General features: G+C 42.9%; 1 protein-coding gene across 1 annotated transcript; it reads right to left on the reverse strand.

Moving 5' to 3' along the window:
* Positions 1–326: 326 nt before the first annotated feature.
* Positions 327–13960, reverse strand: LOC133107554 (5-hydroxytryptamine receptor 3A-like). Its single transcript, XM_061216545.1, has 9 exons — positions 13942–13960; positions 7013–7170; positions 6076–6120; positions 5648–5757; positions 5143–5312; positions 3120–3280; positions 2607–2817; positions 1252–1488; positions 327–616 (listed from the first exon to the last, which is right to left on the reverse strand). The coding sequence occupies exons 1-9, from the start codon at positions 13958–13960 to the stop codon at positions 327–329; spliced, it is 1401 nt and encodes a 466-aa protein (XP_061072529.1).
* Positions 13961–13983: the final 23 nt, after the last annotated feature.

Genomic DNA, 13983 nt, shown 5'->3' on the forward strand with positions numbered 1-13983 from the left:
CCTGGACTAAATTGAGTCTGGTATAGATATTCTCTATTCATAATTGAATTTAGTCTAGGAGTAGTTAATCTGTGTCTGCAAAACTGCAAAAGGTCAATAATAAATCTATTAAAATAACAGTGGAGCAATCGTTTTGTTATTTTGTTCTACTGATGTACTCGCTCCATGAATACTTCACATCTCCTCTGTAGTACTGTCACGGTTCTGTTCCTGGCTGTTTTGACACAGCCTCAGCAGCTGAACCAGGTGCGGGCGTTCGGTGGGGTCAGAAGGTGTCGTCCGCATCGCAAATATAGCGCTTCTGCGCCGCTAGCGCGGTGGCTAGCTCAGGCGTACTGCCAGACGGACCACAGGGTGCCGAGGGTGAGGCTGTAGGCCAACATGGCTGCCAGGTAGATGCGGAACAGCAGCACGTCCAGCACGTAGCCCACCTGCAGCCACTCGCGCGCGATGTCGCGGTACTGCTCGCGTCTCTCCAGGAAGCGCCGGATGGAGCTGACCTCGTGCAGGACGTTCTCCAGGACCGTCCCGCTGTCCCTGACCGCCAGGACCGGCCCCGGTCCCACCCCCTTTTCCACGTCTCGCCCTCTCTCCCTGCCGTGGTGACGATGCCTGTCTGTGGGGCACAAGAAGACCAATGCAAGCAGATAAATGCTAGTGAAAAAAAGAAAATGTAGTCAAAAGTACAGGTTCTGCCCCTACTGGTGATGCTGTGCTGGTATTCTTCCGGAGGCTAGCTTGATAGTCTGCTGATGGTCCGATTGTTTCCACCTGCGGCCCTATGCAAGCTGTGTTGAAGCCAGATTGTTTTGTGCCGAGTGTGGAGCTGTGTCTGTGTGCCCCGCCCCTTTCAAGACATCATTCATTTGTCTCTATGAGGAGGCAAGATGGCATGGCAAGTTTGGCCTGAATAATTGCCAATAAAATAGGAAAGAATATTTAGGAAAACCCTATTGACCTCAGGGAGGCAATAATGGTTCATTCACTGCTCGTGTCAGAAGGTTGGATGTTAAAGGGCGATGTCATTGGCATGTTCATGCATGTTCCCAATAATGTATGTCACCGAAATAAACCATAATGTTCAGCTTTGCCGAGTTTGTTGTCGTCTCACAAACTCCGACCACTCCGGAGGTGCCAGAGAATCAGTCTTGGAATGACGACATTCATAGCTGTTCAGTAGGGCTTTCCCTACTCGGAAAGGAAACTTCCGGAATTCCCGAGATGTCACGAACGCTTCATAAGGGGCCTTACCCGTGTTTGCGTGGCTGTCGTTGATGCTGGAGGAGTCTGGCGGGCAGGGCGAGGTGGGGCCGAACTTGCGCTGTTTGTTGCGGATACAGAGCAGGGCGGTGGCCCTCTGGAGGACCAGGCGTTTCACCCACTCAGGGACGTGCGGCTGCAGGTCCTGCTTGTGCACCAACCGCACGATCAGCACCGTCTCCGTCAGGCTGATCACCAGCAGCGCCATGCACACCACAAAGTACACGCCTGTCGGACAAATGGGACACGCCAGCTTACAATCAGTAGCGCTGTTTGTTTTGTTAATTACCTGGCTGGGAGGAAAGAAAACCAGGATCATTTGAGGCCGAGATTTGCTCTTGTGAGGCTCTTTACCAGGCATCTCAAACTCCGGTCCTGGAAGGCCACAGTGTCTGCTTGATTTTGTGATTAAATCTCGGTCAGCATAGTGTGCAGATTCTTTAGCCGAACAATCACTTCAATTATTTAAAGTAGGAACTTAAGTGCGAGACAGTGGGCTCATTCCAATCACTTATTTTATTCTCCCCGTCACCTGGTTCCTTGACCCAGAAGTTGATCGAGGTCCACCATCTTTAAAGAAATTTCTTCAGTGACCTCGGATCCAGGTGCTAGGAGACTCCCGAAGATTTCTTCAGCAAGGTAACATGAGCACATACTTTGCAGAGTTATAAATGATGGACCTGTGGATCCACCTCTCCCCATCTGCCACCTGTGTAACTGACATGGCTTCAAACTGAAGCACAAAGGCACAAGGACATTGCCTTGGCCTAATTCACATTTTCTCTATTCCCCCCTGTTCAGTGCGCTTCTCACTATAGGCCTTTTCTCACTTCCTTTCCTTGCCTCCCCTGATGGATGGAACGAGGAGCAAGGAAAGGAAGAAGGAGGTGAAAAATGATTGGAGTGTGCCCTGTTTTTGATGAGAGCTTCATCAACATAACAGACTGAGACACGGTCTGTGTAAGGCAGAGTATGTTTCCATAAAGGACCGTGACACGGTCTGTGTAAGGCAGAGGATGTTTCCATAAAGGACTGTGATATGGTCTGGGTAAGGCAGAGTATGTTTCCATAAAGGACGGTGATGCAGTCTGTGTAAGGCAGAGGATGTTTCCATAAAGGACCGTGACACAGTCTGTGTAAGGCAGAGTATGTTTCCATAAAGGACCATGACACAGTCTGTGTAAGGCAGAGGATGTTTCCATAAAGGACCATGACACAGTCTGTGTAAGGCAGAGGATGTTTCCATAAAGGACTGTGATATGGTCTGTGTAAGGCAGAGTATGTTTCCATAAAGGACCGTGACACAGTCTGTGTAAGGCAGAGTATGTTTCCTCCCCGTGGCTCACCGATGAGGGGCGTCCCGATGGCGGTGGCCGGCAGGGTGTCGGAGACGATGATGAGGAACACGGAGTACCCGAGGAGCAGGGTGATCTTAAAGGACACCCTCTCCCCGCTGTCCGGGGGCAGGTAGAACCCCACGATGTCCATGACCATGAGGAACACGCTGGGCAACAGCAGGCTGACCGTGTAGAACAGCGGCCGCCGTCGGATCACCAGCTGAAACCAAAACCGACAAGAACCACAATTATCACGATTGCTATAGTTTCAAAATTGTTCTAACTCTGGATGGTGGAGTCACACCGTAACTATAAGGACAATGACCTTGGGATCACATTCGGAGAGATTTTTTTCCAGCTGCGTGAATGACAGAAACACTGCCAGCCAATGAAAATCCATCCAAATTTACAGGCGCATTGTTGTGGTTGTAGCTATTGTTTATAGTTATAGTTCTCGGTGTGGACGGGCCTTAAAACCGTGCTCGGAGTCACATGGGGAGAGGAGGCGAAGGGCGTGCTCACGTGGAACTTGATTTCGGCGTAGTGGTCATGGTCGTCGATGCTGAAGGAGTTGTACTGGGAGAGGATGTGAAGCAGCTCCCACTCCCCCTGGTTCATGAAGACGTTTTTATCGAACATCACTTCCTCCGCCGTTCTGATCAGCGAGATGTTGATGTCATTAACTGCATGGAAAGAGATTGGACAATTTCCTCAACTTTCTTTAAAAACTGTTTATGGATAATCAAATAACTGGCTTGAAAAACTGGGTAATTGTATTGATTCTTGTAGCCCATTCCTATAGCAAATAATTTATTTTACTAATAGATGTTGTTAATGGAAAATCTGTTATATTTGCATATCTAAGTGGTCTGCCATTCTGGGAATGGGAATTCATTCATTCATTATCCTAACCTGCTTATCCTGAACAGGGTCGCAGGGGGGCTGGAGCCTATCCCAGCATACATTGGGCGAAAGGCAGGAATACACCCAGGACAGGTCGCCAGTCCATCGCAGGACACACACACCATTCACTCACACGCTCATACCTATGGGCAATTTAGACTCTCCAATCAACCTAACCGGCATGTCTTTGGACTGTGGGAGGAAACCGGAGTACCCGGAGGAAACCACGCAGACAAGGGGAGAACATGCAAACTCCGCTCAGAGAGGCCCCGGCCGACAGGGATTAGAACCCAGGACCTCCTTGCTGTGAGGCGGCAGTGCTACCCACTGCACCATCCGTGCCGCCCCTGGGAGTATCTTGCAATATGTAAACATGGTCAACATAGATAGAAAACAAATTAAATGTGTTTCACCCCAATACATTTTTTTTAAACATATAGTGGGCTACTTATGGGAAAACTATATTTCTGTTTCAATACATTTCCTTTTATGTTTCAATGTTTTTTATTTAGTAATCTAATTCTTTTCTGAAAACCACAGGTGTTAGGGGTGCCAAAATGATTGTAAATTATTGTAAATAAAATCAAAGTGACATTAGCAATACAATTTTACTTTAATTCAGTTAATCTCAGTCTGACGGAACTATATTGTGTCATTCCATCACTTACTGTTTCACTAGAGTGAAAATAAGGTAACAAGCATGCAAAATCCCTTTGTCAACCATCAACATGGGAAAAGCCAAAAAACACACAATATGGTGATGTGATGTGATGGTCAATTACATCACATCAGTTTAGCACTTAGCACTGTAAGGGCAATAAAAGAACTGCGTATATCAAAAGTTAACACAACAACCATGTTCTGCAATGGCCATCTCAGTTTCAGACTTAAATCCCCTGAAGAACCTGTGGTCTGAACTGAAGTGGGGGTTATCCCCAGTTCTGCATGGAGGAATGGTTAAATATTAACCATATCCTTATCAGCAATTACAGGAAAAGACTCATGGCTGTCATCTTTGCCAAGTGTGTTTGCACAAAGTATAAAATGAAGGGAACCAGTTTTTTTGGGAAATATCTTCTTTTAGTTGAAAGTGTAAGACTTTGGTCAATTCAATTGCATCATTAATAAAGCACACTGCTTGCATGTTGGAAAATAAAGCTTATGTCATTTTCTTATGTTATTTTTAGTACACAGCACATATTTGTGCATATTTATCAATTCCAACAATTCTGGTTCCCACTGTCCAAATGTGTTACAATATATTTTCTTCATGTATTTAATTGAAATATGTCCACTGATATAAGGGTGGACAATAAGCAGGTAAGCAGGTGTCCCCAGTTGGCTATGATTTATAGAATTAAAAGGATAGGTCTGTTTACCAGTGTGAACAAGTTTATATGATGCGCTCATCTCTGTTAATTCTGAAATGCTAACTTGGGGCCTGATTTACAAGACCGTTAGCATGTGCAGAACCTTTTAGCGCAAGCACAATCCAATAACGTGACCAATGATTGGTCAAGTTCCTCCTCTTGCACCAATCATTGGTTGTGTTATTATTTGGTTGGAAGTGCTAAAGGTCAGGCCCAGAGGTCAGGCCATACGTTGGTTGCTGAAAGCCCAGTCGGAGGTGTGTTGGTCTTACCGGTGTGCAGCCAGCTCTGGAAGGTGAGGCTGCAGTTCTGCACGTCGAAGGGGAAGTTGTAGATGTTGAGGCTGCAGGCTGTCACCACCTGGATGGGCCTGTAGTTCCTCACCAGGCCGTCGTTCCGCACGTACACAAACGGGATCACCGGGGACTTCCCCACATCCACGCTTCAGGAATTATGCGGGAGAGAGGCAGGAACAAAAGCATGCTTATGTCTGTTGTACACACTATTTTTATGCATGGATCAATCAGATTTGCACCTGCATGTGTGTTAATGTGTGCCTTTGTTTATTTTATGAGTGTGCGTGCGTGCAGGTGTATGCATTTGTCTATTGACTAAGTGAGAGTGAGTGAGAGAGAGAGTGAGAGAGTAGAGATAATGAGAGAGAATGAGAGAGTGAGATTGTGTTTGAGTGAGTGAGATGGATAGGTTTATAGAATCTCTACTATGTACAGTACTGGTGTAAAGCGTGCGCATGTGTTGCATAGATACCACACTCACAACTCATTGATGAGTATATCTGGTATCCAGATGGAGGCAGTGGGGATGGACACCTGTGTGATGTCATCGAAGTCCCCGGGGTTCCATTGGAGGAACTCGTCCAGCCATTGCTTTTTTTATGACCAATCACAGGGGAAGAAAGAGCATACAGTTGATTTCTTATACGGTGAAGATGACAGCACGTTCTTATCCTTACTGGATAATTCCTTGATTTTATTTCTGCAAGACAGGTTTTTTCTCTCCCTCTCCATCTGGAAAGCACTTTATCTCTGGCTGATGTGTAATCTAATGATTGCCTGGAAATGTCTGTGAATGGAGGCTTTGTGAGACGGCATAAAGTAGACACTCACTGTGTAAATCTGATCTAGCACAGAAATGTTATACCGTGCAGTACAGCATAGCACAGCACAAAAATGCATGATCCTTACCTGCCTGTACCATATGTATGTAGTCAGAACTTGATTCTTCTCATCCTGCATTACAAAGGAATAAGAATAAAAACTGCTCTGTAGTACATGCTTGGCTGTCGTTCTTAGACATATACTGTAATGTGACACGTTTGTATTGTATTTTCAAAGTATAGCATAATGCTATGTACTGAATCTACACTCAGTGAGCTCTGTATAAGGTATTTATTAGACTTCTACTGCTGTAGCCTATCCACTTAAGAGTTATGATGCATTGTGTGTTCAGAGATGCTCTTCTGCATACCACTGTTGTATTTGTGTTACTGTCACCTTCCACCTGGAGGTGTTTCTGTCTGCAGAACTGCTGCTCGCTGGATTTTTTTGTTTGTTTTTTTGCACCATACTTTGCAAACTCTAGAGACTAGACAATCATTCCATGGTTAAAGTCACTTAAATCACATCTGTTCCCCATTCTGATGGTGGATCTGAACATTAACTGAAGCTCCTGACCTGTATCTACATGATTGTATGCATTACACTGCTGTCACACAATTGGCTGATTAGATAATCACATGAATAAGTAGGTGTAAAACTGTTCCTAATAAAGTGCTTGGTGAGTGTACATTTGTGTGTGTTTGGGTGGGCATGTGTGTGTGTGTGTGTGTACGTGTACGTGTGCGTGTATGTGTGTGTGTGTGTGTGTGTGTGTGTGTGTGTGTGTGAGTGAGAGAGAGAGAGAGAGAGAGAGAGAGAGAAAGAGAGAGAGTATGTGTTTGTGTGTGTGTGTACGTGTGCGTGTGAACGTGCGCATGCCTCAGTAATCTGGCACAGTTGACAGCTACCGCATATTTTAAACACGCATTATATACAAAGGCATCATATACAGTAAAGCATGACGTGATAATTCAGTGGCTGTGATTGAAACCTGCCATAAATGTTTCATTATTATCATACATACCACGCTAAGAATGGCATACACCATTAGGTCGATGGACACGGTAGTCGATTTCCGCCAGTCTCTCACGGGACGGACTCCCTTACGGTACCCATCGCTCAAATAGTCCGATAGCCGGACCAAGGTAGCGTTGGAGAAGCGACCAGGGCTGGTTTTTTTTACTGAGACACACAAATACGGCAGTGTTTTTCTCTAGAATTTAACATTTACCCATATGCTATTATCAGTTTGTATTTCATTTTCCACTCAAGCGCTCGTTTAGAGTAAACCTAAGACATCGTGCGCATTTTACCACGTAAATATACTTTATGTAACATCTTTTTCATTGGAAATTGAAATTAATTTCTGATATTTGTATTGAGAGCGTTTGACCTTAACTTGGCGACAGTGATTTGCCAGTACGAACAGCTCTGCCGTTAAACAGCCTTGGTGTTAAAAAGCTTGACGTGTGTTAATGATTTGTCGTTTCCCTGGTTCTGTTTAGCGTACCACCCTTGTCTTATATCCCTGGCACCATTTTCGTCTTCCATAAACATAATGACCCGAAGGGCAAATGCCCAAGTTGCTTTCTCCAGTTTCAAAGCTAATTGATGATATTGTAACTTTCCTGACTGAAGATATTCATACACAGATCAATTCAAGTTATATATCAAACTCCTATTGGGAAACTATTCGACTGTAGAAGTTGTTCTTGTCAGAAAAAGGTGACTTATGAAATGTGTGAGCCATATTATGAATGTACTTGACGACTTGCCTTTTATTTTGTGATTCTAGGTATATGACCAGATTAAATATGCAGTTTAAGATTTCAAAGTATAGGCCTATATCCACACTCTCAAAGCCTTTTCAGATCAGTGAGTCTTACGTGGAAACTGTTGGGAAAAATGTTGATGAGAACTGAACAAAACTCTTGGATGAGAACGTCAGCGCAGTAACCCAAAGGCCGTTGACTTTTCAAAATCGGGTCCATTGTCAATAGCTTATGGCCTTAGGCCAACACGAAACTGTAAATTCAATTAAAATAGTTATTAGAGCTAATCCGAAATGAATGTCTAGTGATAGAGTGCGTCAAAGTGATAATTTTATAGATAACAATTACGCACGCTTAATTTCGTATAACGTCGGCCGATAAAGTAAATGTAATTATTTAAATTGTATTAAAGATTGTATGACCTTAAAAAAAATTGAGAACAAAGAGCGTTCCCTTGCTTGTCACAAAATGAAGCCTAAAATGACGATGACGATTTCAAAACGAGGATATGGTCGGGCAGGCGTTATGAACTTAATACTAGGCTATTTGTTTGTTTATGTTTTATGGCCAGTACCGAAACTACGTAAAGGATCTAGCCATGAATCCAGTAAGAGGTTAAATACGAAAGCGCGTTAGTCCAACAACAAAAATAAGCAAATATTTTTATACGAAATAGTAAATACCATAGAAAATAGTCGTAAAATAAGTTGGATACGCCCTTATACCAGAGAACACAAACAGCCTCATTAAAGAAGCTAAAGTATAACTTTTCGATTTTCTTTGTCCGAGATATCTTGCATGACTACTCGTTATATAATTACCTGGAGTGCAGTATCCTGAACAAAATCTCTGCGCGCCGAGCAGAATCCCACTGAGCGCTGTCCAAAGTGCTGAAAATCTCATTTTTGCTGAGTACTTCTCGACTTCAGCGTGTGCACCCTTCTCCGGTTCCTTACGCCGCACAGAAGTCTCTACTCAAAAGGAGGTCCACTCAGTGCGCTCTGCTTAATTAAAATCAGTTTATTAATCATCGCTTCTTTTGTGCCTTGTCTCAGGCCGACAGAGATGCTGCCGATGTAAAATCGTGTGTCCAGCTCAGAAAGCCGTTACGTGTCCTTTGTTTTTAGTCAGCACTGTGTCATCCCGGTACGATTGATAGACGTTTTGTCCAATGAGGAAAGGTTGCACGTTACAGCCGCATGGCAAGAACTAGAGAAAATATTGTGTCCATATTTCATTTGAACTTGTAAAGCCCGTAGTACCCTGTTAATTTATTGAGTACGCCAATCTATGTACAAAATATTTCCATTGAACAATTTCAGCATGCAGTTATTTCGGGGGGAAATGTATAAAAATTTGAACAACTTTGCTTGAAGTTGTGCAGTCTCAAAAGTATATATTTAAAATGACAAATTATTTTATTGCATCCCTTATTGCATTTAACATGCACGCGGTATTATAGAATGCATAGTTTAGATTTACTGGATTTGGTCATAATGGTAACGGGCACCTTGCATCAGATTCTTATTGTGATTATTTATAATAATAACCACATTACATGCATCACAAAAAGTGTTGAACTACCACGACCAACAACAAGCGATAATCATGTGTCAGAAATTTTTAAGAAATTATTTGTTATGCAGTATGAATTTGAATTAAGTTGTCAATTCACAATGCCCCCCGTTGGCCAATCTCTGTCTGCCGTGGGTCATCTCTCACTGATAATCAGTGGTCTGACTGAGTGGGCCTACAGGTTATATATCTTTGACGTCCAGGGATGTTTCATTACCTTAATTATAGTGGACGCTAAGGCTGCCCACCCAGAGAGAATGATCATTACAGATGTAAAATGAAAATTGGAAACGCAATACACTCGTCTGGCGCCTGTCAGTGAGTGCTGTTGTGAAGAATGAATAAGCCCTCTGAGAGTGGCTTGTTTCTTCAGCTTTTCCTCCTCCGACGACGTCATTTTCCTGCAATATCAGAGCAGTTTGAGGCTGGAAGATACTGTAACATTATCGGTTGATGTGGGGATACCAGTTTTGAAACATCTGCAACCTCTGCGTTTACTTCTGTGGGAAACCAAAGCGTAACCCAATTTTAACGGAGAGCACGCCCTTACAGTCGAAGTAATCAAATTAAACGAAAAGCTAACATGGAGAGGAGCATCCGCTATCCTATTACACAAATGAACCCTAAAGAGATTTAGCTCGTCCAGAATTTTTAATTACATCTGTCTTAATTGTGGCCCTGATAGCGTGCACCACACAGGCGGTGCCTGGGAGTATATTTGGAGATTGCATCCAGGAGTGGGCTAACTCCATTAAGAGAAATCGAATGCATCTAATGCATGAGTGTGGTCTAGGGCTGTGGTGGATTTCATCTTGTTTGTGAAACATCTTGTAATAAGGCCATGTTTTGAAAATGAAAGCTATTGATTCATGGTAAACACTGGTGGTTGGGTTCTGGTTCCTCATCTTTGAAGAGGAGGGAAATTATTTAGAATAGGCTATACTGTGGGTACCGGAATTACTGGCACCCCTGACAAAAAAATACTTTAAACAATGTAAATTGAGAAACTCAAAATGGTAACTTGGAAAATACTGTATTTTATTAATGTTTCAATAGAACCAACCACAATCATATATTCATCCATCCATCCATCCATCCATTATCTTAACCCGCTTATCCTGAACAGGGTCGCAGGGGGGCTGGAGCCTATCCCAGCATACATTGGGCGAAAGGCAGGAATACACCCTGGACAGGTCGCCAGTCCATCGCAGGGCACACACACCATTCACTCACACACGCATACCTATGGGCAATTTAGACTCTCCAATCAGCCTAACCTGCATGTCTTTGGACTGTGGGAGGAAACCGGAGTACCCGGAGGAAACCCACGCAGACACGGAGAGAACAGAGAGGCCCCGGCCGACGGGGATTCAAACCCAGGACCTCCTTGCTGTGAGGCGGCAGTGCTAACCACTGCACCATCCGTGCCGCCTCATCATATATTCACCTAATAAAAAATACTTCGCCAATACTCAATAAAGATTTTATCATTATTGGCACCCCAGGTTTAGCACTTGGTTCATATTGGCTATAAAATGACCATGTTCATATCGTGCTGATTGCATCATCTTGCAAACAATTACGTCAGAAGAGGTAAGAAATAAAAGACTGTTGTTAACTAATTAACCCTCCTAATGGTTTCTTTCGGGGCCAGGTGTCGACACATTTCACCAACTAGGAGCCATTGCAGAACAAAGACTTTGTTGTCACAGAACCATTTCTGTGAGGATTTTGAGGAATGCTTTGGGTCATTGTCTTGGTGGAAAGTCCACCAGTCCACTAGTGCCTGATTCACCAGTGGGGGGTCGCTAAAGAGCCAAGAAATGCAGACCCAGCACTGACTGAATCCCCTGGGCAATGCGCATGTCAGTTGTATGTTTTCCTATGGAGCCACTGGGCACAGTCAGCACTGACACAGGCTGGATTCCACCCCTGACCGTGGGGCTCATCCCTGCACCACAGAGTGGAGCTTTAACCGAATGAGCCACCCAGCAGCCCATGAATAATAAAGCGAACAGGATTCATCATGTTGAGTCCCGTTAGGAAAATAAGATACAATTTCTCTCTCACTGGTTTTTTTTTTATCCATGCAAGAGAATTGTTAATGTATAAAAGAGCTGGCTGGTTCATATAGTGGAGTTACAGACTCTCGGACACAGTGGATACTCTCGACAGCAAGAACCATGACAAGCGTGGATGGACCGAACGGAGTGATGTCATCATGCTTATGTTCTTATGTAGTGTGTGACCCTGGCCAGATTGCTGCTTGACCCTGTGACATCATCGAGAGGTGAGTCCTTCCGTCCGCATCGGGGTACACGGTCACATCACCGCATAACACACGGTTTAACCGGTCACCATCGACCGCTTCACAGGATAAATACTGCATTCACTGCCTTTGAGGATAAGCAAGAGTACCAAAATGGAGGTACTTTTCAAGTGTGAGTGTTTGTGTGTGTCTGTGACTTTGCAAACATTATTTTTGTAATCAAAAACAGGTTCTCCAAAAAGCCAAAAAAGAATGCAAAGAAACTGACTCTGCATTAAACAAGATTCAGTTGTTAAAGTTGGAGTTAAGGATAATGTACCTGAAAAACATTGCGTATCATTATTTATCTGTGTGTGTGTGTGTGTGCGTATAGGTTTAAAGGCTATATTGTATTCTTGAATGAGGTACTTAACATGAATTGCTTCAGTAAAATATATATGCTGGTCTAGTGCTTTAGAACATCTGTTTAAATCTCTAAATGTCGACTACATTTCATTGTAAAATTCTGACTTCCCAGTTGACAGATTTAGAACTGCATTCGTTATTTGTATGTGAATAAATGTGCACACGTTATTCATACAGTATAAATGGAAATATGGCAGTTTTTAATTTAGTGGGTCTGATATGCAGCAGGGTCTGGGGGCATCCCACTGCAGCACATGTTTATTTGTACATGTTTATTTGTGCTTCATTTCATTGGATTGTAATAACAGTAATTATATATAATAGGACATAACAGTAATTTCCACACAGTCGGTCAGATCAGTCGGATTCCTTTTAATCCATTTTCCAAAGCAGCCACGGAATGCCATGTGTGTGTACCATGTCAGCAATATTATAAAGATTAGCATATAGGAGCTTATATAATTTGTCGTGGGAGAATGGCAACATGGTGTGAAATAAAATCTTGAATGATGGCGGGTTTATTCGGTTAATTCTGAAGAGAAAACAGATCATTATCTGTGTTCTTGTAATACCGTAATCTCCTCAAATCCAGCACCATGTGTCACTGAATTACAGATTAGTGTGGAAATACAAGTGTAATCTCTTGAATTTAATTAGAAGCGCATAGCACAGCAGGGTGGCTGTGATTATATCGCAGGAAATGAGGTCACAGTCATTTAAATGATGCTAGGGGTGGGGTGGGGGGGGTCCAAGTGCTAGCCATCTCTGCAGACATGTAGCTTCCATAAGTACATCTTTACATTTTTTTCATCCTATATGGGCACCAGACAATGGATTAGAGTCATCAATGTCCACTTAAAGTGGTACCTACAGCGATTAAAGGGGTGCTTGTTTTAACCTGTGTTTAAAAAAAAAAAAAGGCAAAAAAAGGATTAATTTGATCTGTAAAAGGTGTGTGTGTGTGTATGAGTGTGTGTGCACATACGTGTGAGTTTGAGTGATGTCTCTAACTAGACACTATCCCTGTGACTCTTGTGCTTTTTCCGTATACTTTTTTGTCCTGTTCTTAAATAAGCACTTTTAGAAAATATGTGTAAAATGAATTATGCAACACAAAATGATAATTTGGCAAGGGCACAGGCACTCTCTCTGTTCTGTTCAATAAACAATCATGTAATCCATTTATATTAATAATATGTCCACATTTACTAATACACACATAGAAATGACTAATAGGGTTCTAAATCTGTCACTGGGATGTCAAATGTTACACAAAACAAAAAAGCACAAATATATCTTTTTTACAGTCTACATTTAGACATTTTTACAGATGCTCTAAAGCAATAGACCAACAAATGCATTTTTACTGAAGCAATCCATCTTAAGTACCACCTTCAAGAATATAATACAGGCTATATACCTCTAGGCTATATTGTATTATCTCCCTGTCACACACACACACAGGACTTATGACGCACAATTTGCCAGGCACATCATCCTTAACTTTGTAACTTTTACAATGGAATGTTGGTTAATTCAAGGTTTTTTTTCAGTTTGTCAATGTATTGGTTGAACCTGTTTTTGATGTAAAATAATAATGCTTGCAAAGTCAAAGGACAAAAATATATTGAATCCATAACCATGCAGCTGATCCTGTACTGCATCAGCTACTACCAGCTATGACAGTGTTTCCCAACTCCAGTCCTCGGTTCCCACTTGCCAGAAGGTTTTTGTTGTAACCAGTAGCTCACACACCTCATTTACCTAATCAAGGGCATTTTTGTGGTTTGATTGGTTCAATCATTAAATCAGGTGTGTGAGTTACTGGTTACAACAAAAACCTTCTGGCATGTGGGTCCCGAGGACTGGAGTTGGGAAACCTTTGAGGAAAAGATTTGAATGAGCATTGGCCTCTGGTTTGTGCTTGGGTACCTTTCCTTAAGATGCCCATTGCGCCGCCATTTTGATTGCCCT

Source organism: Conger conger, chromosome 13 (genome assembly GCF_963514075.1).
Source record: "Conger conger chromosome 13, fConCon1.1, whole genome shotgun sequence".
Classification (NCBI taxonomy): domain Eukaryota; kingdom Metazoa; phylum Chordata; class Actinopteri; order Anguilliformes; family Congridae; genus Conger; species Conger conger.

Bases quoted from the DNA above. Each gene is read 5' to 3' on its own strand.
- LOC133107554 (XM_061216545.1), bottom strand. The intron at 5,758-6,075 runs GTAAGGATCATG...TCATAAAAAAAG, and splicing joins CATACATATGGTACAGGCAG to CAATGGCTGGACGAGTTCCT. The intron at 3,281-5,142 runs GTAAGACCAACA...CTTTCCATGCAG, and splicing joins CCAGAGCTGGCTGCACACCG to TTAATGACATCAACATCTCG.